This window comes from Colias eurytheme, chromosome 30 (genome assembly GCF_061535395.1).
Source record: "Colias eurytheme isolate Ceu_HAF_F1 chromosome 30, ilColEury1 Martin Lab GWU primary, whole genome shotgun sequence".
Lineage (NCBI taxonomy): Eukaryota > Metazoa > Arthropoda > Insecta > Lepidoptera > Pieridae > Colias > Colias eurytheme.
In genome coordinates this window covers 362359-387460 of record NC_143009.1, presented here as the reverse complement: position 1 = coordinate 387460, position 25102 = coordinate 362359, and the positions used below count along the sequence as shown (strand labels likewise).

The following is a 25102-nucleotide window of genomic DNA, read 5'->3' as shown; positions in this document are numbered from 1 at the left end:
TACTATGTAGTCTCTCAGGAATTAGCACAAAGTTCATTGATACACATTATTAAGTATCTATACGAATAATTTTATAAAGCTGAAAAGTTTGTTTGTTTGTTTGCTTCAACACGGTAATCTCAGAAACCACAGGACCAGACCAGAAAAATTCTTTCGGTGTTAGATATTCTATTTACAAAGAAGGCTATAGGCTATATAACATCACGCAAAGACCAATAGGAGCGGAGCAATGCGAGTAAAATCGCGAGGCACAACTAGTAGCTCATAAACTATTGATACGCATTACACATATTTTGATATTAAGAATACGTTACTAAATACTACTCGCTGGAAGAATCATTTAACACACCACAGTCGATTGATTACCTCGTCTTTTCGGGCGGAAAGCTATTTACTTATATAAAATTCTGTTTAAAACACAAACTTAAAATTATGACAAGGTTAACTTAGCAATAGCAAGGCATAACAAAACCCCGTCTTTTGATAAATTTATAAGAAAACAACTATTTTTTAGAAATATCTTTATTATCATACAAACTAAAGAGAGATCATACAAATGATTTAAAAACAAAAATACGTGTGGCACTCGGGGACTGCCGCGGTAAAGCTATTGCATTATGCATAGCATGCCTTCAAGCCACACCTCCGTGTCCGTCAGAGTGGGGAGCGTGAGGTTTTTTCGTTACGGAATTTCTCGATTCGGTCCCCGCGCTCAAGGCCCGCGATAGAAGCTATGCAATAGCTTAAAAACACAAATGGCTTTTCGATTCACATTATTTCTTTTCCTGACTAAAGGCCTGTACAAACTAGAGCGGTATCCGCTGCCGCCGTGGGAAGCGGTGTCCGATGGGCACGCGATTATATCTCTTACGAAGTATATTATAGAGACTCTAATCGCGTACCGATCTGAGTACAATAGCGAACAGCCGACCGTTGTAGTTTTAATAGGCCTTAAAAAATGTACGACAATAGATTCAAGGTCTTTAAATAATACATTCTAGTATGGACGGGATTTTCCTATAATTATTTATTCGTATGTGTGAATCTAAAAAAAATATCTGAATTTTTGTAGAATATGAAATATACATGTTTTCTTAAAGTAAAAAAAAAAAATATATATAACTATATATTTGTGGAATTTATTTTTATTTTTTCGTCGACTTTTGTAATGGTAATTTAAAAAATATAGTCATTTTTGACGATATTTTTCTATAAGAAGTTATACGTTTTTAATATACGCATATTTCCCACTATTTGTATACTTTTTTCATAGATACAGAAAAACTGTTTATACTTACATCTACATACAGAATAAGGCACTGTTTTTTATTTTTATTAAAAAAATAATATCATACTTGGTGTAAATACATATTATACGGTTTCTATTTTGACAGTTTTCATATCGCAGAGAGACATATTGACCTAGTTAAAAAACATATTGTAGGTAATTGTAATTCGAGTAAGGCTTATTGCTATGTCAAATGACGATTGCAAGACGAATGTTTACACTAAAACAATTAAAACGCGCCGTTGCCGCTCAGTTGATACAACCAAGGTGCGGCAACGTCGCAACCAACGCTCGTCATGCGTTTGTAGCGCGGAGCGGCAACGTTATGTTAGTCGGTCGAAGCGCGGTGCGGCAACGTCGCGTTATCCGCTACGTGCAAGGCGGGAACGTCGCCTCCCGCTTATTGTGCGCACAATAACGGTGTTTTTAATTCGAGTGAAGTAAATATAAACCTAAATGTCACTGGAGTGACTGAGTTTAACCACAAAGAACGTCTAACTACGTTGAATTATAATAAACACGGTAGAGGTACCTGTTACAAAACATAATATTAGTGTATTTCGGTTATTAGAAGGCTTAAGATTAGTACGTCTGTGTAAGTGAAAGTGAATTGGAGTAATTTAAAGATATTGTCATTGTTTTATAACAGTTATTAATTGCAAAAAATATTATACACAAAGAAATAAAACTTGATGTGACTGTACAAAAACCCGGTTGATTATTTTTATATATATTTTAACCGATATAATGTATGTGTTATGATCTATTATAAAAATAATATCTCATGTGTATTGGTCCAACTCAAGTGTTCAGGCCCAGCAGCCACCAGCGAGGGGGGTTTTCTAGTGGTGGGCCTGGAAACGGGCATCTGCTGGGCGGGACACGCGGTAGAGTCGTAACCGTTCCCGCAGTTCCGTCCAAAGCAGCGCGATGGAACAGAGTGGGGTTTTAGTCGGTAGGAATCCGACATAACCACGGCCCCATCCCCGGGAGCCGGGGGTATCTAAGAAGATTTCCCCACTATAAAAAAAAAAAAAAAAAAGGCCCAACATCCATAGTAAATGCCCATTCTCCTTTGAATATGAATTTGAAAAATTTATGACTTTAATTAATCATTTTAACTGAACAGAACATATTCAGAAGTTTTAAAACTGGATATTAGAACATATTACGTACTTAAAGCTTGTGTTGAAATTTTTGTTTATTTTTATTAAGTGTTTTTAAACATAGTATTGAATAAACACATTCTGTCTCTTTCCGTTACACGAATTACCATTATGTCTCTCTCTACTTTCTTTCAATACTTTCATACTTTAAATTTTTTATCTCTTACTTTTATTTAATATCCAATCTAGATTTCAATTAGTCAATTCTCTTTTTTAAGTTTCGGTGGGAATTTTTATTTTACTTTAATTTATTTATTAATATCAGTCAATTTTATTAATTTATATTTGAGCACTAAAATTATGCAGTCTTTTTTAATAATACGAATTGAGTATTTGAATAATAAAAAAATATTGATTTTTTTTTATGTATTTTAAAACTTTATTATTAATAATATTGATATTTAATGCAAAAAACTCCAAAAAAATATTTTTCAATTAATTATAAGCAATTAAAGATTGATGAAATTTAAATTAAAGTCACGTGACTATAAACGCGCCATGACTGGTCACGATAGATGTGACGTCAAAATGTTATAGTTGTATACGTTTTTCTATCAACTGCAATGAGTGAAAACTAACATTATGACGTCACACGCGTTCGGGTGACGCTTCGGGAGTTGTCGGTGTGTTTTCGGTACTGGATTCAAAGACTAATTTTTATTTTGAAATAACTTTTGAATTATTGCAAAAAAAAATTTAAAAAAATAGTTTTGTTATAAAACTAATATATAATCTTTCCATTTAGCACAAAAAAAAATTTTATTCAAATACCCAATTATGGGACAAACTTTTCGATTAAATGAAAAGAATCTAAGAATTAAGTGCTTATTCTAAATAACTATATAAGCAATATAATGTAGCTTATATTATATATAGTATATAAGAATTAAAAAAAAATAATAACTAAGAGGTGGGTATGTCGTATTTGCGCGAATACTAATTAGGTAATAATTATCTAAAAACATTAAAACTTTAAATAACTCGACTCACAATCGCCTATTAACTGTAAAAATGTCGGAGCAGCGTTGTATAAAACATTCATTGAAATTAACACCTTATTTCGTAGCAGTAAAGTTCAAAGTTTATTGTATCGCTCATTAGAAAACTCTGCCTTATACACGCGTGGGCAGAGTTTTGTTTCAGACTATTTTAGTGGATTTTTTGTTGTTTTATATTCGCGCATTAAAAACTACTAAGATCATATGAATACAAGAAAAACTTACAAAAATATTTTTGTTTCTTCTATACAAAAGTAAATTTTAAGTCTTTTCACTATCACAGTTTGCGCCATTTTCTATTCTTTCCCCTTTAAATATATTGTCTGTAGCAAAACTAGTATTTTCAGTACCATAAACAACATCGTTATTTCTATCACTAAAACTGTCAGCGCTTTTATTTTCCGCGCTTTCGTCTACGCCAATGTTTGTAGAGGTGATATTTTCTTTATAGTCTATGGTTTCTGTGACGTCATTCGCTTCTCCATTGCTGTCATTTCTAAACTGACAGTCATCTGCATTTTCCACTTTGTCTATAGCATATTCAGTATTGCCAGCCGTCATAATTGTCGTCAAATTGCGCAAATAATTGGCCATATTCTCAGTTAGAGCTGACATAATCTGATTTTCGATGCTAATAACGTTTTTGTTCACATTTTCCGTGTCATTTTTAAGCAAATTCGCCAGTATAGGGTTCGCTTTTAACATTTCAGTGTTGCCAGGCGCGATTTCGGATTTCGCGTGAGTTCTCTGATGCAATAATAAAACGTCGGGATCTTTAAAACACTTGGAACATTCGTGACATCTATATGTTACTTTATTTGGTATGATTTTTCTGTCTGTCTGTTCATTTTCTGTTTGTATGGATGGATTTGAGTCTGTTTCGTCATGACTTGTGTCGTTTTGAGATGGTGACGGTTGATCTGGAAATAAAAAATCGATTTTTTATAGATTTTGATAATATGGTAATACCTATAATTGTTTTTTGGCTTGAGGAAAGCTTAATTCATTAGACTTGGATTAGTTTTAAATGTCCATTTCCTTGTATATTTATATTCTATAAAGGTTATTTCTACAATAATGCAATACTCACCCATATTGACTGTATTCATCCCGGTATCTGTAATGCCAGCGGCTTGCATCGCTAACATTGTCTGCACATAGATAGCTTGCGCCATCTGATGGTGCATCTATAAATTATAATGCTTTTAGAAATATACAAGCTAAATATTAGTTTAAATGTAATAAAAATGTACTGTGATTCTACACAGCTACCTAATTAATGTAGACAGTTGATAACAAATCGCAGCAAGTTAACGACTATTAACAAAGTGAGGGTAGTTGGGTCGAACGTCGTATAAACAACGTCTGAGCGCCTAGGCACGATTCGTACGAATGCCACGAGTCAAAGGAAGGCGGTATTTTATAGAATTCGACAACTAAACATGTTCGCAAAAAAAATAGTGACAACTAGTGTTGCCGAACTATCGATAGTTTGACTATCGATAGTTGACCTTGAAAATAAGTCAGAATATCGATAGCACTATCGATAGTATCGATATTATCGATACTATCGATACTATCGATAGCGTTAATCATGGAATACTATTGATGAACTGCAATAGTATCGATAAAATCGATAGTATTGATTGCCAATAGTTGCTATACTATCGATACTGTCGATAGTATCGATACTATTGCTACTGAATATTGCAACTACAATCGATACTATCGATAGTACTGATACTATCGATAGTTTTGAGCTATCGATAGTAGTAAATTGTGCAATAGTATTGTTCACGATTTCTTTGTATAATGGGTCAGTCAATGGGCTTATTGGATTACGAATTAACGAACTAAAAAAAATGGATTGTACAAAGCGCCAATAGATAACTTGAAAAGTATTATAACCAAACATCTAGTTCTCTGTCATCCACTATAATATTATTGATAAAGCAATACTATCGAGAAAAAGGTCACTATCGATGGGACGATATTATCGATAGTATCGACACTATCGATAGTATCGATAGTTCGTTCGATATTGAGCTTCGATAGTATCGACACTATCGATAGTATCGATAGTTCGTTCGATATTGAGCTTCGATAGTATCGATACTATCGATGGTATTGCTATGTGTCGATAGTATTTACGCTTATAGGACTATCGATACTATCGATAGTATCGACACTATCGATAGTATCGATAGTGCTATCGATACTATTGCTTTTCCCCAACTATCGATAGTTAATCGATAGACTATCGATAGTGGACTATCGAGCGGCAACACTAGTGACAACTATTCATCCACAAAAATATTAAATCAAAAGTTACATCTAACAATGCATAATATTATAATAATCACTACATAACATAAAACAAAGTTGCTTTCCCTGTCCCTATATTAACCTATGTATGCTTAAACCTTTAAAACTACGCAATTTTGATGCGGTTTTTTTAATAGATAGTGATTCAAGAGAAATGTTTGTGTATAATTAATTAGGTTATTGACAAAGCGGGCGAAGCCGCGGGCGGAAAGCTAGTAATATCTATACTAATATTATAAAGCTGATGAGTTTGTTTGTTGAACGCGCTAATCTCAGGAACTACTGGTCCAATTTGAAAAATACTTTCGGTGTTAGATAGCCCAATCATCGAGGAAGGCTATATTATATTATCATCTCGCTAAGTCCAACAGGAGCGGAACACTGTGGGTAAAACCGCGGAGCACAGCTAGTTATAATATACTTTTATCGCTCTTCTTTTGTAATCCTGTATGTGTGTGCAATAAAGAATTTTTCATTCATTCATTTCTTTCATTCATTCATTTATTATACTCACACTAGTATCAACATTCAAAGCGGCTGGCCATGTAGCTGAGTTGCGTCGTTGCCACTCCTCACCGGGCGACTCTGATGGTAGATTCTGTGATGGCACTGCGTCTTTTCTAAGCGTTCTCCATTGACCTGCAAATAATGAATAATAATTTATTTTACTGGTAAAACTAAAAAATATCTCTGAGATAATTTTACAACCTACATTAATGACAAAAGCACAAAATATTAATTAATATTATGAAAATTTAAAGGTATCGCATGAAACTAAACGGGTTTGTTAATCTCCTGGTAAAAGCATTCTTATTTATAAATTAATAAAGAATAGAAAAAATTCGATCGCAAGGCGGGACTTGAACCCGCATCGAATTTATTCTATTCTTTCAGATTTATGTGTCTGAGGGCCGATTTTTCATTCCTTGGTTAAAATGTATCCGTCCAATAAAGTATTACACGAACAAATTAAAATGTCACCAGTAAACTGTCAAATACGGAAAATTAGAATACATTTTTGAAATGGTAGTTTAATTAGTTATTCAATGAATAAGTTTTAACCAAGGATTGAAAAATCAGCCCTAAGGGACATACCACGCCATCTATTGAGATGATTAACAACCATCTCAACCAATATATGAAACACTTTTCAGTGAATACAATATTGTAACGATGGAACACCACCTTTTTGATGAATTTAATATTTTTAGAAAAGGTTGTTTTCCATTCCATACAATATTGTATTAATACAATACTATGGAGAGTGGCGTTATAACTAGAAGCAAATCCAAAAGAATTGTTTTTTTTTTTTTTGCTTTGTACAGTTAAACAGCTATGTTTTTAGTTATATTGCAAACAGTATACAAGTTTGATGTGCAATTTTGATACATATATTTTGTATTGATAATTGAATTATATTCAACTAGCTTTCTGCCCGCGGCTTCGCCCGCTTTGTCTAAAACGTAATAAATTATATACTAAAACCTTCCTCTTCAATCACTCTATCTATTAAAAAAAACCGCATCAAAATCTGTTGCGTAGTCTTAAAGATTTAAGCACACATAGGGACAGAGAAAGCGACTTTGTTTTATACTATGTAGTGATACATAAATGTAAAATTATCTCTGTTTGATTTGATTTGATGATTTTTCTCTGTAGTTGAATGAGTTTGTGATACCTACATGATAGAGAAGATTATTATTTAAACATATATAGAACATACAGAAAACTTTTATAGTGTATAGCGAAGTCAGATTATAGCATATTATGTAAGCGAATTCAAAGGTAAGTGAGAGTTTGATTTGATTTAGTTAAACAACTCAATACTAAACTGAAAATATCAATAGACTAAGTTTGTTAGTAGGTAGAAAAGTAGTATATGTATTATTTATAAGTTGTTGAATTACAATTTAGGGTGAGAGATATTAAAGTTAAATAGGCATAGCATTTGTACTAACATAATGTTAGTCGACGTAGCCATTTCTCTTGCTGCTGCTTCTAAAACTGTTATGATCAAGTTTATCGAAGCAGAATGTAGAGTATAAATAATTATTTTACGCCATGCCAATCATTGTATCCTACAACCTTTCTACAACCTAATTAACTTAAAAATCCTCATAAAAATACAACGTGCGTATGTTTATTTACCTTTGTTTTTCTGACCACTTGTTATAGTATAATCATCGGGTTTAAAATGTAGGCTACACACTTTTGAATATTTTGTATACGGTTTTCCTCTTTTCAACACTTCATTCCATAATTTTGCTAATGCCTCATCTCTCGGAAACTGGTGAAAAGAAACATTTTTGGCTTTTCCTGCCATTGACGTACATCGCGGCACTGTGCAATAATAAGGCATTGTGCTATCTCCTTAAGCTTCGTAAATCACCGGATAACATACCTAGATTTTATTTTAAATAAACTTTACAACAGTATTATGGTATTTTTGATAAAAATAAATAATATTTTGTGTAAACACAAACAATCTGCCGACATGATTATTAAAAAAAAACAAACCGCTTTTATTTACTGACACAGATTATTAAAATAACAAGAGTTGCCAGTTTCAATATATAAAAAATGAAAACCTGAAATTACTTGAAGAAAATTAGAGATTCTTTGAAAGATAATATTGAAAAAAGACGTGTGGCACTCGAGGACTGCCGCGGTAAAGCATAGCATGCCTTCAAGCCACACCTCCGTGCTCGTCGGAGTGGGAGCGTGAGGTTTTTTCGTTACGGAATTTCTGGATTCGGTCCCCGCGCTCAAGGCCCGCGATAGAAGCTATGCAATAGCTTAAAAACGAAATATTGATTGAATGCTATGGTAATTGAGAATAAATAATACTATTTACATACAAATTGATGCCGGTCGCGGTGGTAAAAAAAGGTTTGCGTCTATTCCATAATGTTGACTTAATGATATCTGTTTGTTATTTTGATAAATGAGATTTGAGTCTGTGAAAATTTTTATTCTGTAATCTATGAAAAAAGTCAGCCATTATTCTGAAAAAGTGGGGAAGGGAAAAAAGGTGAATACATGTCAAATATTTCAAGGCTGCAGTGTGATGATTCCGATTTTAATAAACGTGAAAACTTTTGCCACAAATTATATGTTTTGACGGCGCGCCGGACACCGAGTCCTTGTGTTTATTGTATGACAGCGTTCGGAAGAGGTTTATTTGCAAGGTTGTGCTAATCAAAACAAAGGTGTTTGGACATGGGTTATTATTGTACTGTACCACAATGTACATCGCTCGCCGGCAAAACGAAGAACGTGAAATTCCACCGTTTCCCCCGCGACACGATAATGGCAGACAAGTGGAATATAATATTGAAGCGTGGAAAGCCGTATACCAAATACTCGAAAGTATGCAGTTTGCATTTTACACAGGCCGATTATAACGTCACTGCAATGGGTAAGAATAAAGGTATTTGGGTTTTTCCTCGTCTGGTTAGTTTATTTTAGTGTTTTTTTAATAAGTTTTCACTTGCACAGGAAGCGTGAGTCATGTGCAATCGCATTTTTTGTACAGCAAAATATTTGACATTGAATCGACGCTCTGCACAAGTTTATAATAAAAAATTCGCCCTTTAATTTTGTTCGCTTGACTTTTATTAGTCTCCGCTTATTTTTTTCGTTTAAATAGATTCCAATTGGAATTAGTAATTATTAATATTGTAAGAAACAAATTCACTTGTAGAGAAGAGTTTTATGTTGTTTATTTCGAAGTAATTTCTAGATATAAATGTAATTTTGCATGCAAAATGGTATATATTTGTCAGGGGATTTCCCATCTGAGTTATTGTACAGGAAAAGTTGATAATAACATTTTATAGTGATTATATTTTGTTAAAAGTTAACTTTCATGAAATAACTTTAGAACAATGATATTAAAGTTTGCCGCAATTAAGTAATTAAATCTTAATACTATTATAAAGGCGAAAGTTTGTAAGTATGGATGTATGGATGTTTGTTACTCTTTCACGTAAAAACTACTGAACCGATTACAATGAAATTTAGCACACATATAGAGGGTAACTTGGATTAACACATAGGATAGGTTTTATCCCGGAAATCCCACGGGAACAGGAACTATGCGGGTTTTCCTTTGAAAACGTGGAAATCTAGTTACTCTATAATTTTAATATAATTACAATGGCTTTTCCTGCATTTGTTCTATTTCATATGCAAAGTATAATGATGATCAGTTTAGTTGTTTGGTGTGATAGAACAACAAACAAATAAAAAACACAGTTACTAATAAGAAATTTAGAATCTAAAGTAAAACCTAGAATGTAATGAACATCTTATTTATGAAGTAACTAGCTTTCTGCCTGCGGCTTTGCCCATTGTGTCTAAAACCTAATAAATAATACATATAAACCTTCCTCTTAAATCAAGAAAGAAAGAAAAACATTTAATCTCAATCACTCTTATCTATTAAGGGTGCTATAACAGTTTTTTAACAAAAACCGCTATTTTACGGTACAATTTTAACTCAAAGCACTTACACGTGAGAACAAAGTAATATCTTAATTTAAAGATAATATATTCAGTTATACGATCATCTTATAAAAATTGTACGACGTCATACAAAATTGTCACTGAAATACGATTTTCCCAGCACAATGATCGCATAAAATGCAAAAAAATGGGGTCTAAACCGGTACACTTTTAAGAAAATTAAAAGCCTAATCTATCTTCTTACCTATAAATTATTGAGGGATATATAGTCCTTTATAGATTGTGATAATTTTTTTGTATCTAAATCAAAATTTTATTTCAATTATAAGCTAAATTAAAAATACTTGTCGATTTCTTCATACATTTTGCTCTCGCGGGTCGTCAGACCGCGCTCAGAAGCGCTCTTGGAAGGACGGGTGTATCGCTCCTCGTCCCAAAAATAAAAACGAATTAGAAAAAGATTATTGTGCGTATACTGTCGTTTTCGTGATTTGAAATATTTGATACTTTATAAGAGTAAACTGTATAAGTTTCATATTCCAGTTATTTGTAATTTAAAATTATGTTTTAAAAATTATGTTGACTGAGATCCTCTTTTTTTATGGGTTGTTGAACGGATTGGTGGGGTAAAGCAATTTGACAAAACTTAAATCCAAAATGGCGCCGACGAAAATTTGCCATCTTTTCGTCATGGGTGTCATTTTCATGGTTTTTGGGGTAGCTATTAACCAATATGAGGTCAAAAATAAAATCCAAGATGGCGCCGACGAAAATTTTACATCTTTTCATCATGGGTGTCATTTTCATGGTTTTTGGGGTAGCTATTAACTAATATGAGGTCAAAACTAAAATCCAAGATGGCGCCGACGAAAATTTTACATCTTTTCGTCATGGGTGTCATTTTCATGGTTTTTGGGGTAGCTATTAACTAATATGAGGTCAAAAATAAAATCCAAGATGGCGCCGACGAAAATTTTACATCTTTTCGTCATGGGTGTCATTTTCATGGTTTTTGGGGTAGCTATTAACCAATATGAGGTCAAAAATAAAATCCAAGATGGCGCCGACGAAAATTTTACATCTTTTCGTCATGGGTGTCATTTTCATGGTTTTTGGGGTAGCTATTAACCAATATGAGGTCAAAAATAAAATCCAAGATGGCGCCGACGAAAATTTTACATCTTTTCGTCATGGGTGTCATTTTCATGGTTTTTGGGGTAGCTTTTAACCAATATGAGGTCAAAAATAAAATCCAAGATGGCGCCGACGAAAATTTTACATCTTTTCGTCATGGGTGTCATTTTCATGGTTTTTGGGGTAGCTATTAACCAATATGAGGTCAAAAATAAAATCCAAGATGGCGCCGACGAAAATTTTACATCTTTTCGTCATGGGTGTCATTTTCATGGTTTTTGGGGTAGCTATTACCCAATATGAGGTCAAAAATAAAATCCAAGATGGCGCCGACGAAAATTTTACATCTTTTCGTCATGGGTGTCATTTTCATGGTTTTTGGGGTAGCTATTAACCAATATGAAGTCAAAAATAAAATCCAAGGTGGCGCCGACGAAAATCTGTTATTTTATTTTAGTTTACTTCTTTATTATTAAGAAAATTACACCTATGACGAAAAGATGTCAAATTTTCGTCGGCGCCATCTTGGATTTTGGTTTTAACCTCATATTCGTTAATAGCTACCCCAAAAACCATGAAAATGACACCCATCACGATAAAAGTCAAATTTTCGTCGGCGCCATCTTGGATTTTGGTTTTAACCTCATATTCGTTAATAGCTACCCCAAAAACCATGAAAATGACACCCATCACGAAAAAAAGTCAAATTTTCGTCGGCGCCATCTTGGATTTTAGTTTTGACCTCATATTAGTTAATAGCTACCCCAAAAACCATGAAAATGACACCCATGACGAAAAGATGTAAAATTTTCGTCGGCGCCATCTTGGATTTTAGTTTTGACCTCATATTTGTTAAGAGCTACTCCAAAACCTTGAAAATGACACCCATGACGAAAAGATGTAAAATTTTCGTCGGCGCCATCTTGGATTTTAGTTTTAACCTCATATTGGTTAATAGCTACCCCAAAAACTACCCACACTTGCAAATGTGTTTGCTACGTAGGAAAAGTTCAGATTTAAGAGTATCCTAGGTAATGTGTTATGTGACGAATACCTATAATTTATTTCATTCCGACTATTTTTCGGAATAACATACATTTACTAAGAATTGTATACAATGCCGGATTTAATACAGTGCCGGTAACATCATATGTATGATAATAATTCTACATTTCTTAAAAAGCTTTGATATTGTATACAATTCATAGATTATTATTCAATGAAATAATGATGTAAAATAGTCACACTTTTTTAAGTTGTTTGAATATACTAACATACTTATTAGGATCGTACCTACTAATAAAAGTAACAAAATGAATTTTTAAAGTTCCTAGTAATCTTCTGGAATCAATTTCAATAAAAATACATAATATCAAAAATTAAAAATAATATCAAGTATGAAGATGGTCTATAAAATGGAATGCGCTATGTTTACGTGAGCGTGATATTGCCGCGAACAAAGTTACGTCGTTAGATACCTAAATTTGAGTAACGCAGATTTGTGACAGCGTCCTTAACAAAAAAACCGCATCAAAATCTGTTGCATAGGTTTCAAGATTTAAGCGTACATAGGGATATTGGGACAGAGAAAGCTTCTGTTTTTATTTTGTAGTGATATGTATTAAATAGATAGTGTAATAAAAATATTAAATCTAGATGGAATTACTCTATTATCTTCTTATATATAAAAATGAATCGCAAAATGTGTTGGTAAGCGCATATCTCGAGAACGGCTGAACCGATTTCGATAATTCTTTTTTTATTATATTCCTTGAGGTACGAGGATGGTTTTTATGTAGTGAAAACGTAAATATGTATCACGGGCGAAGCCGGGGCGGACCGCTAGTTCCAAATAAAAATAAACCAATAGCTATATAATAATAACAGTGAAAATTAGATTATGTCATTCTGTGTGCAATGCAGGAAAAACCACATTTAATAGGTCAGCTCTTTGTATATGCAATTATATTCAATCTTTAGTGACTTCACTACATAGTATAAAACAAAGTCACTTTCTCTGTCCCTATTTCCCTATGTCCCTTTGTATGCTTAAATCTTTAAAACTACGCAACGGATTTTGATGCGGTTTTTAGGGTTCCGTAGCCAAAATGGCAAAAACGGAACCCTTATAGTTTCGTCATGTCCGTCTGTCCGTCTGTCCGTCTGTCCGTCTGTCACAGCCGATTTACTCGGAAACTATAAGTACTACAGTGATGAAATTTGATGGGAATATGTGTTGTATGAACCGCTACAAAAATATGACACTAAATAGTAAAAAAAAGAATTGGGGGTGGGGCCCCCCATACATGTAACTGAGGGATGAAATTTTTTTTTTCGATGTACATACCCGTGTGGGGTATCAATGGAAAGGTCTTTTAAAATGATATAAAGTTTTCTAAAAAACATTTTTCTTAAAGTGAACGGTTTTTGAGATATCAGCTCTCAAAGTCGTAAAAAGTATGTCCCCCCCCTCTATTTTTATAACTACGGGGTATAAAATTCTAAAAAAAATAGAGGTGATGCATGCTAATTAACTCTTTCAACGATTTTTGGTTTGATCAAAGTATCTCTTATAGTTTTTGAGATAGGTTGATTTAACTGTAATTTATTATATTTGCTGCTACGGAACCCTTTGTGCGCGAGCCCGACTCGCACTTGGCCGGTTTTTTTAATAGATAGAGTGATTCAAGAGGAAGGTTTAAGTATATAATTTATTAGGTTTTAGACAAAGCGGGCGAAGACGCGGGCGGTAAGCTAGTATAATAATGTTTTATGGTTATTTTCTATTATATGTTTGATGTTTAGGCCAAAGAGAAGGGTAAACAAGGCAATCTTATAAAATACTAGCTGAGCACCGCGGTTTTACCCACGTGGCTCCGCTTCTGTTGGTCTTAGCGTGATGATATATAGCCTATAGCCTTCCTGGATAAATGGGCTATCCAACATGGAAAGGATTTTTCAAATTGGACCAGTAGTTCTTGAGATTAGCGCGTTCAAACAAACTCTTCAGCATTATAATATTATAGTATAGATACATACCAAATGTCATCTTCTTCTTCTTCTCTTATATATAAAAATGAATCGCAAAATGTGTTGGTAAGCGCATAACTCGAGAACGGCTGAACCGATTTCGATAATTCTTTTTTTATTATATTCCTTGAATTACGAGGATGGTTCTTATGTAGAGAAAACGTAAACATGTACCACGGGCGAAGCCGGGGCGGACCGCTAGTTAAAATATAATTCTAATTATCTAAGTGACTATGGAATGATATAAGTTTTTAAATCTCATGTGAGATTGAAAAATCCTCTTAAATGCATCACATAATTTATGCACATTCCCTTTTTATACTAATATTATAAAAAAAATAACTAAAATTTGATCTTTGCTTGTGTCTTTTAGAGATAATTTATTTTTTTACATATCTGTGTCTAAAAATGCTATTAGTTATTGAAACTCTTTTGATTTATTTTTAGTATTGTTAAGATATTTCAATCAATCTGATATTTATTTGGAAAATTCTGAAATAGTTATCATTATATAGATAGATATCTATCTATACTAATATTACAAAGCTGAAGAGTTTGTTTGCTTGAATGAGCTAATCTCAGGAACTACTGGTCCGATTTGACAAATTCTTTCAGGGTCATTTATTGAGGAAGGTTATAGGCACAATATCATTACGTTAAGACTAACAGGAGCAGAGCAATGCGGGTGAAACCGCGGAGCGCAGTTAATATTATATATCTGTCATCTATTTCTGAAATTTTTTTTTACAAGACAAGCTTTGAGGTAAATATTCCGAGTTAAATATTAAAATTTGTTCTAAAGTAGTACTAAAAAGTGATGTCCCATGTCCCCAAGTTGGGGTAAGGGGCGGATGCATTATACATCTGTTTCACTGATCGATTTTCTTTAGGGACAAGTAGGCGATCAGCCTTCTGTGTCCTGCCAGACCGAGACATTTTTTTTTTCTCTTTCTCCTCTGGGAATCGAACCCAGGACCTCTCGCTGTTACGCTCACGCGTCAATCACTGTACCAAGGAGGTGATCAATAGTAGTACTAAGTAGGTAATGCAAATTTGATATTTTTCATATCCTGTTATAGTAACCTGTTAGTAGTTCAAATAACAAAAACAAAAACAAAAAAAAACTTGTTATTTCACCATAATATATAGCACAACAACAACATGTTAAATGTAAGTTCAAAATTTTGGATATTTCCACACAATATAAATAAAATCTTGTTGGTGCTAATTTTTGTAAAGTGACAAATAGGACTCAAATTATACAATAGCTTTCCATCCGCGGCTTCGCCCGCGTTTTCAAGGAAAACCCGCATAGTTCCCGTTCCCGTGGGATTTCCGGGATAAACCCTATCCTATGTGTTAATCCAAGTTACCCTCTATATATGTGTGCTAAATGTCATTGCAATATGTTCAGCAGTATTTGCGTGAAAGAGTAACAACACACACATACACATCCTCACAAACTTTCGCATTTATAATGTTAGTAGGATAGTTCATGGTAATTTCTTGTCTTCGCTAGAATAATAAAATATTTAAAACTAGTAGCATTTATTGAGGAAGGCTTGAGATAGGCTATACATATATTATCATCACGCTAAGTCCAACAGGAGCGGAGCACCGCGGGTGCAACCGCGAAGCGCAGCTAGTATAGTGTAATAAAAAATGAATCGCCAAATGTCTTGCTAAGTGCAAAACTCGAGAATGGCTCAATTTCGTATTTTTTTTTAATAATATTCCTTGAAGTACTAGAATGGTTCTTATGGAGAGAAAACGTAAACATGTACCACGGGCGAACCGCTTATTATTATTATTTATAACTAGCGGTCCCCCCCCTGGCTTTGCCCGTGGTACATATTTCACAATAAAAGGTAGCCTCATGTTCTTTCTCAGGGTTTAAAGATTATCTGTGCCAAATTTCATCAAAATCGGTCCAGTAGTTTATGCGTGAAAACCATACATACATACATACAAACCTTTCCTCTTTATAATATTAGTATTGATATTTGTATACCTTACGCAACGTATTTAAAAACCTGACCTGCATTTGATAAGAAATCAATTGCATATAATAATATTACGTATTTGTCTTATGTATCACTAACCAATATATCTGATAAGAATTTCGCATCATTGCAAGAAAGCTGATAGTGTTTATTTATATTTGAAATGTGCCCGGTTAGATAAGATAATTTAGGTGCTTTTTTTTTGTTTCAATCATGTTTACATGTATTTTTTTCAAATTATTTTGTCCTAAGATAGAATCGAAAAAACAATTCTATACAATTTACAAATTTTTTTATTATAAAAAAAAATTATAATCATATTTTTTTTATTATAAAGCTGAAAAGTTTGTTTGTTTGATAAAACGCGATAATCTTAGAATCTAAGGGTCTGATTTTCATTTTAAAGCCTTCTTTTAGTCTTAAATAGCCCATTTACCGAGCAAGGCGATATATCATCACGCTAAGACCATTAGAAGCGCGGGGCATAGCTAGTCTTCTTCTCTTTATATATAAAAATGAATCGCAAAATGTGTTGGTAAGCGCATAACTCGAGAACGGCTGAACTGATTTCGATAATTCTTTTTTTATTATATTCCTTGAAGTACGAGGATGGTTTTCATGTAGAGAAAACGTAAATATGTTCCACGGGCGAAGCCGGGGCGGAACGCTAGTATTTAATAAATCAAGCTATTCCCGCATCTTTATTCGCGTGGGTGTAGATTAGACGTGGTTTTTCCCGCGTTTTGTTCATAGATGATGCAGTATGCACTAATTTGAAGGCCTTCAATAAATGGGTTATCCAAAGCTAGAATATTTTATTTGTATATCACAAAATTGTTTAGATGGACGCAATCAATCAAAACAAGCCTACCATAACATAAAGATTGCAACATTATATTTTAGTTTGCGAACATAGAATAAATATGCGAAAGTTGGTTTGTTTGTTACTCCCTCACGCAAAATCTGCTTAACCGATTTTCATGAATATTGGCACACACATAGATCGTAACATGGATGAACACATAAGTTAGGTAGGTTTTATCCCCAAAATCCCCCACGAACGGGAACTATGCGGGTTTTTTTAAAACACATGCGAAGCCGCGGCCGGAAATCTAGTTTATAATATTAGTAAGATTTCAATGCTTAATATCAAACTTGTAATATATATTACAAGATTTCCGCCCGCGGCTTCGCCCGCGTTTTCAGAGGAAAACCCGCATAGTTCCCGTTCCCGTGGGATTTCCGGGATAAAACCTATCCTATGTGTTATTCTGATGTATAAGCTATATTGTGGTAAAGTTTCATTCAAATCCATTCAGTAGTTTTTACGTGAAAGAGTAACAAAAATCCATACATCCATACAAACTTTCGCCTTTATAATATTAGTAGGATAGTAGGATATACATATAGAAAATTTTATATATGAAAATTTTTTATTAATATAAAGAAAATTTTTCTTTACAGGGCAATGGAAGACGTTAAGCAAAGACGCAGTACCAAGCCAGAACTTGCCCAAACTGAATCCAGACGGCACAGTCATGGTTATTAGGAAGAGTCGCACGGTCAAATACAAGGAGGCAAGGAGAGATGATAGTGTGTGGTGAGTTAACCGACTTGTCAAAAGGGGGGAATGCCACAGATAATAGTAAATTGTTATCAAACAATAATAAAACTAAACTAAACCTAGTGATCTTTTTTGCTTGTTACCCGTGATTGCCTGGAAGAGATCACTAATAAGTGATAAGGCCGCCAAATAAGTTGTACTTTCTTTTTTGGTTAGGACTTAGGAGTCTTTTTTGTAAATTCCGGTATAGATGTATTAGTGTTAAGTTGATAATTGAATCGCCTTTAAATTGCTTCAAAGTGGACAAAATTTAAATGAGCTCACATGGGAGCTTTCAAATATAATAAAAATAGTTTAAAAAACTAAAAAACACGCTTTTTATAGAAAACCGAACTAAAAAATAGAAAATTTTTATCAAATTAGTGTATTGTCATCGGTCCTCAATAAATCCACAAAGTTTGAACGAAATCTGGCCGTTTAAAGTGGGTCAAAATCGCGCCCAAAGAAGTCGGTTACAAACATACAGGTGAAGCTAATATAAAGCGTGTAAAAAAGAGTCATAAAACTCGTAGACCACAGGCCCATGTTGAAAAAGTTATGGGTCATTTGAACCACCAGGTGACCTATCTAGAACGATATAAGAGCATAAAATAATAAGATTCAGCACTATGCCGTCACTTGTAAAGTTGTAAGCTGTCCACCTGAGTGCAGATGAGAATTCGAAAGTACGGGTAGAGATTTTTTCCCCTTGTCTCCATTATTTTTGTACAGCTTTGCGGAATAATGGATTAAAAGCAGTATTGAAATAGTATGACACAGATGCTGTACAAAATCAAATGACCAAATTTACCCCGGCAATTGTCGGAAAATAAAAATAAATTCCGACTTTGTGGACCACCATTATGTCTATAATGTCTGTCTATCGGTTCAGTCAGACGAAATTTATGAATTGACAATCCCAAAAAATACAGTTTGATTTGTCTTACCTTATCTATTTTTTGTACTGATCTCATTTCAATTGTTTAGTTTATTTGTTAAATAATAATAATATTATAACTAGTTCTTTATTAAATTGATATATATTTTATAAATAATTTCAGTGAAAAAGAAAGATGGACGTCAATGATACACACGCAGACGCCGCTCGCTTTATGCCAGGAAAAAGCCAACGTTGTCGATTCGCAGAATTCCATTGTGAGTATCTATACTAATATTATAAATGCGAAAGTTTTTCATGTTTGTTTGTTTATTTGTCATGTCATAAAATCGATCACAAAAACGCGGGTTCAAATCCGCCTCGTTCTATGTTTATAATTATTGTTAAATAAAATAAAAAATCTTAAATTTTCAGCTGGCCTGCCGTCTACAAGGCCTTAACGCAATAGTGGAAAACATAGCCCAACCACCGTCCAATATAGAAAAACCCAAAAAACAAGATGCAATCATGCAAACAGACCCCCTAACAGACGACGAAAACCCCATCAATTTCGATACAGACAAATTCGAGGTGTACCCGAACGAATACATGAAAAACAACAAAGATTACATGCCGCAAACGAACGAGGAATACAACAAAGAGGCGGAAAAATACGCTTTGGAACGGAAAAACTTCGATAAAATGGAATTCCAAAAGAATGTCGAATATCAAAAGAACGTGGAATACGAAAAAACGGAGAGGATGGAAATGCAAAAAAATTTGGAAATCCAGAAAAATTTGGAATACCAAAAGAATTTGGAATACCAGAAGCAGGATAGAATGGAAATTCCGAACAATTTGGAATACCAAAAGCCGGAAAAGATGGAATACAAATGCGTAGAATACCAAAAGACAGAGAACATACAATACGAGAAAGATACCTTTCAAAAGAACAATTCCTATGACAAAACCCTGGAACTAAATAAGGATGGAATGCAAAAAAACATCGGAATGAAAGGGATGGAATTCCAGAAAGTCGAATACGATTATTATTATCAGGATAGCGTGGAAATGTTGAGGAATCAACAACAGAATTTGCAATTGTTGCAAGATCAACACAGGGCTAACGAGAATCAAAATTTCTTTGATGAAAATCATATAAAGAGAGAGATTGATTTTCCAAATGAGGACGAGAAATTTGTGTTTGAACGGAGTAAGGAGACGGGTGGTAAGTTATTTAATTATAACTATAATAAATAAATATTTCAAGACAATTTTCACACACGGCACGATCTGATCACATACTAAGCTTTCGCTTGTGTTATGGAAACCAGATGGCTGATAAACTTACATATATAATTTTAAATAAATATTTATACATAGATAATTAACACCCAGACACAGAGCAAACATCTATGTTCATCACACAAATATTTGCCCCTCGTGGGAATCGAACCCACGACCTCTGGCTTGGAAGGCAGGGTACCAACCAAGCCAACCGGTCAGTCAAGTCACTATAAAACTAAATATAAAAACTAAATAATATACTACTAGCTTGATCCCGCGTTTTCGCCTGATTGGCAAAAACCAAATCAGTACATAGTATAAACAAATGTTATCCGATGCGTCTGTCTGTCTGTTCGCGTTAAAATCAAGTACTACTGGAACGATTTTCGTTCTGTTTTCAGCAATGGATAGAGTGGTTCTCGAGGAAGATTTTAGTATATATGTAATTAGCTTTCCACCCGCGGATTCGCCTGCTTTGTCTAAAACCTTATAAATCTATAATATAAAAATGAATCGCAAAATGTGTTGGTAAGCGCATAACTCGAGAACGGGTGGACCGATTTCGATAATTCTTTTTTTATTATATTCCTTGAAGTACCAGGATGGTTCTTATGTAGAGAAAACATAAATATGTACCACGGGCGAATCCGGGGCGGACCGCTAGTTATATATAAAAACTTACTATGTATATTTAAAATAACCATCAAATCTGGTGCGTCGTTATATTTGTAGTCTCAAAAAGATTAAAAAAATAATCTTTCTTTATGTATGTAAACTAAATGATTCTTTCGTGATGTATGTAAACAATGTATTAGTTTTACCATTTTGCATTCACCACCACACACTACAAACGGCTGTACCAATTCCGATGAAACTTTTACAGGTCAAACGCTATACGACGAACAAAGGAGGCTCATGGAACAACAGAGACTCGTCGACGATATGTCGCAAACGGTGAAACAAGAGCCGGACGTTGTTAATAATAATGGTGAGTGTTTTTAGAGATTTTTTGTGAAAAAAAATTGTTTTTTGGGATTTTTTTTAGCTAAAGTGAATGGATAATTGGTAAAATAAGTATTTTTTGCTATAATTGTTTAAAATGACATATTATTTTAATTGAATACGTGGGTTTGAGTCGCATTTATGTGTACATATTTCGAGTTTTTGTTATTTTTTTTTGTTTTTATAATGTGTATATGTAGTACGAAATAGTTTTACATTTCGACAAGTTTGAACTGTATGGATGAGTGGTGAAATAAGTATTTTTTGTTATAATTGTTAAAAAATACTTTTTTTTAGTGTTATAACTAGGTCTATAGAGTCTTGCTTAAAAGAAGGGCATTTTTGGCAATTGTTAATTTTCGATATTTTTGTCGATTTTTTTTCACCATTCAAATACTTAAATAACTTTATAATAATTATATTTTCAGGTCACGAAATGATGCATTCGCAGAACAGTCCATACTTCACGGGCGAACAAAATAATGTCAATGGTAAGTTTTTTCTTTAAAAATGTTAAAAATTCCTTGAAAAATGATAATAAAATGCGTTTTACTTACTTATAAAGATTCAAATTCAAACATTTATTTATTCAAATCTCGTTTAGAAGCGCTTTTGAATCGTCAAAAAATAGAAAAAAATATAATTTACCACATGAATCTTGTTTATGCGCGGTGAGAGTAAAATTTCATGGTCGCGTCATGGCAATACCGTCACGTCATGGAGTGTGGCGACGATTTTGGTATCTGAATGTTGATAGCAGCAGCAGTTTCACTTCTGACACGTGTGCTTGGCACACACGCTATTTTTACTATTTAGAAATGTTAATTTGTATACACATATTGTTATTTATTTACTAAAGATGGCGCATACGGCAGACCCGGTCCCGAGCTGCTGATAGCCAAACAAAACGCGCTAGCCGCGCACACACAGCTATGTGAGTATCCAAATTTAATATAAAAATAAATAAATTGTGTTTTATATTTAGTTTTAAAGCAAATCAAATTAATAAATGAGATTTTTTTTCTATTCTTTAAAAATATCTTTCAAGATATTGTTACTACAACTTTAACGGATTTTAAACTTGGTTTTATTCATTATTACCTGTGTCCAACGAAAAAGAAAATGGCCTTTATGCTATTAGTTATGCTGTGCGGTTTTACCCGCATTGCTCCGCTCCTGTTGGTCTTAGCGTGATGATATATAGCCTATAGCCTTCCTCGATAAATGGGCTATCTAACACCGAAAGAATTTTTCAAATAGGAAATGTAGTTTATGAGATTAGCGCGTTCAAACTAAACCACGCATCCTATTTGAAAAATTCTTTCACTGTTAGATGGCCCATTTATCGAGTAAGGCTATAGGCTATATATCATCACCCTAAGACCAACAGGAGCGGAGCAATGCGGGTAAAACCGCACAGCAGAGCTAGTATATAGTATTGTATTAATATAGATTCGTATAGATAAGATAGAGTCGATCCGTCCGTATTACAGCTAAATATTTTTTGTATAGCATTTTTATGTATGTTTGCACGTAACACACAACACACCGAACGGCTATGCCAAAAATCATGTAATAGATGATTATTTTCAGGGCAGAACACAATGAAGAGGCCATTTTTCTACAGTGACACCAACCACTACCCGGTGCCGCATTCGTTACATAGATATGAGGTGAGTGCACTCAAGTCTAACTCAAATTCACACTCAACATTAAACTCACACTCACACTCACAATCAACATTAAACTCAAACTCACACTCAACATTAAACTCACACTCACACTCAACATTAAACTCAAACTCACACTCAACATTAAACTCACACTCACACTCACACTCAACATTAAACTCACTCAGTTTCAAATTACAATAAACTGCATGTTAAATAGACATGAAGTGAGTAATAAATCTAACTCAAACTCACACTGAACACAACAATTATTTTTAAAAGTTATATCTTTAGAATGTTACTATAAAGTTATAAGAAACATACACATTCTTATAAGTGATTTTTTTAACTGACTTAGTTAATGTCAATAAAATAGAGACATTCATATCCCATTTAAAACTTCAGTTTATACATTAACTAACTTAAAATTTCACAACTAGACTTACAATCGCCTATTAAAAGGTCTAAAAAATGTCCGAGCGGCGTTGTATAAACATTCATTGAAATTAACACCTTTTTTTGTGGCGGTAATGTTCAAAGTCTATTGTATCGCTCATTAGTAAACTCTGCCTTATACACGCGTAGGCAGAGTTTAGATGAGGACATTTTTTGAGCGTGATTGTGTGTCTAGTTTTTTTTATTGTACTTACATGAATGAAATAGTGAAGATATTTTTGAAGTGAAACTTCTTTAGGCGCGTTGAGTGTAAAATTTCAAGGTCGCGTCATGGCAATACCGTCACGTCTTGAAGTAAAGTGACAATTTTGGTATCTTTGAATCTTGCCAAAGAAGTTTCACTTCTCACACGTGTGCTCGGCACACACGCTCTTTTAATGTTTTTAAATGTTGTTTTTTTTTTTCCAGGATATAACAAGAATTCTCCAATGAGAGTCATTCCGTTATGAATATATTAGATTTATCATATTATTATTAGGGCGGTTGAATTATTTTTTTTAACCGGTTTAAATCATGTTTTTTATACGCTTTTCGATTTAGATTTTCGAATCATGATTATGAAAAACAAATATATTTAATTTTTTACTTTTGAAATTAAACGGTTTTCAAAGGTGGTTGATTTAAAGAAATCGCGCTTTAAAATACGTCAATTAAAGTACATAAAGTATGTGTGTTTGTACAGTTGAACAAAAATATTGTTCTATTTTTTACAGAATACGAATATACGAATAGCGTATCTATTTATTTTCTGCAAGAAAAATAATCGGAATATTTGTCTTTTTTTATTTATTTTCAATAAATATGCAACCGAGTTGTGCGTAAAAATTAATATTTTTTTGCAATTTTTTACAAAAAATCGGCAAAAACTTATTTTTAATCAACCGCCCTAGTATCAATTAACAATATATTATATTATCTCTCGCAATGACAAATCTCTACGGTAGTTTTTATTTCGTGTGATATATTATACGTTGGATAGATTGTAAATATATTTGGGATCAATTTGTATGTTCGGCCGCGGCCGGAAATGATAGACCGGTAGTGATGCGATTTTGAAATTCGAAATTCCTATTTTTTGTCGTCTATCGAGGGCCTAATAATTTGATTATAGAAATAAACTTAAAATATATGTCGTATCTTTCTGGCCGCGACCATAACTTAAAAATCATGAATATAGTTTTTTTTTGTTTATATTATTTTCTATTTCGCTATGTTATGTATATTAAAAAATTATTTAGAATCATGCTATCTCGCTCTAACATATGAAAATCACCGTTACAGAAAGGGACAACATAATTTTAGTCACTAGGTAAGTTATTTTGGCAACTATTAAAAGTATTTAAGAAAAATTTGGAGATAAATTTATTTGCGTAAAATTAAGGGTTTTTATTTATGTAAAAGTGAACGTATTTGATGTCCCACTCTAACAAATCGAATTTCTATGTGTAAGAGTGAGACGGCATGATTTCTCACACACTTATTGTATGTATATTTTTTAATTTTTATTTATATTGGCATAATAATATATGGACGAACTGGATAAACTATATTTTTCAAGAGTTTTGTGTTTTCATTTGTGTGTGTAAAATAAATAATTATAATCATTGAACAATGCAACAGTCATATTTCTGATTCAGCAATTTAATAGAGTTCATATTTTATGTATGCAACTCTTTTATCATTCAGTCCATTTATTATTATGCCAAAAAACAACGGTGCAATATTTTGGCGGCAATTTGACATTGACAGCTGTCAGTGTCAAAAGAGAATAAATATTATATCGTGCACAGATTAAA

At 33.3% G+C, this 25102-nt stretch overlaps 2 protein-coding genes across 5 annotated transcripts; one reads left to right on the top strand and one right to left on the bottom strand.

Moving 5' to 3' along the window:
- Positions 1-3234: 3234 nt before the first annotated feature.
- Positions 3235-8283, bottom strand: LOC149895647 (uncharacterized). Its single transcript, XM_090118628.1, has 4 exons — positions 7926-8283; positions 6292-6416; positions 4543-4639; positions 3235-4372 (listed from the first exon to the last, which is right to left on the bottom strand). Exons 1-4 carry the CDS (start codon positions 8134-8136, stop codon positions 3714-3716), a joined length of 1092 nt encoding a protein of 363 aa, XP_089974754.1. The 5' UTR covers positions 8137-8283; the 3' UTR covers positions 3235-3713.
- Positions 8284-8772: 489 nt separating this feature from the next.
- LOC149895646 (uncharacterized) lies at positions 8773-23978 on the top strand. 4 transcript variants are annotated; one of them, XR_016458446.1, is made up of 9 exons: positions 8773-9207; positions 17876-18011; positions 19076-19169; positions 19327-20119; positions 21062-21166; positions 21609-21671; positions 22040-22114; positions 22779-22853; positions 23715-23978. XR_016458446.1 is itself a non-coding variant. In XM_090118666.1 (9 exons), the coding sequence occupies exons 1-9, from the start codon at positions 8997-8999 to the stop codon at positions 23736-23738; spliced, it is 1569 nt and encodes a 522-aa protein (XP_089974792.1). In that variant the 5' UTR covers positions 8773-8996; the 3' UTR covers positions 23739-23978. The 4 variants fall into 4 exon arrangements, 2 of the variants coding, with proteins under 2 accessions (XP_089974792.1, XP_089974791.1); XR_016458445.1 differs by having other exon boundaries at positions 22760-22853; XM_090118666.1 differs by having other exon boundaries at positions 8773-9195; positions 22774-22853.
- The last annotated feature ends 1124 nt before the right edge of the window (positions 23979-25102 follow it).

Excerpts from the sequence above, each read along its gene's own strand:
- LOC149895647 (XM_090118628.1), bottom strand. The coding sequence starts at position 8,136 with ATGCCTTATTATTGCACAGTGCCGCGATGTACGTCAATGGCAGGAAAA. Across the intron at positions 4,640-6,291 it reads CTTTGAATGTTGATACTAGT|ATGCACCATCAGATGGCGCA; the intron begins GTGAGTATAATA and ends TATAATTTATAG. Across the intron at positions 4,373-4,542 it reads GATGAATACAGTCAATATGG|ATCAACCGTCACCATCTCAA; the intron begins GTGAGTATTGCA and ends TTTTATTTCCAG.
- LOC149895646 (XM_090118665.1), top strand. The coding sequence starts at position 8,997 with ATGGGTTATTATTGTACTGTACCACAATGTACATCGCTCGCCGGCAAA. Across the intron at positions 22,115-22,773 it reads AGCCGCGCACACACAGCTAT|GGCAGAACACAATGAAGAGG; the intron begins GTGAGTATCCAA and ends GATTATTTTCAG. Across the intron at positions 22,854-23,714 it reads ATTCGTTACATAGATATGAG|GATATAACAAGAATTCTCCA; the intron begins GTGAGTGCACTC and ends TTTTTTTTCCAG.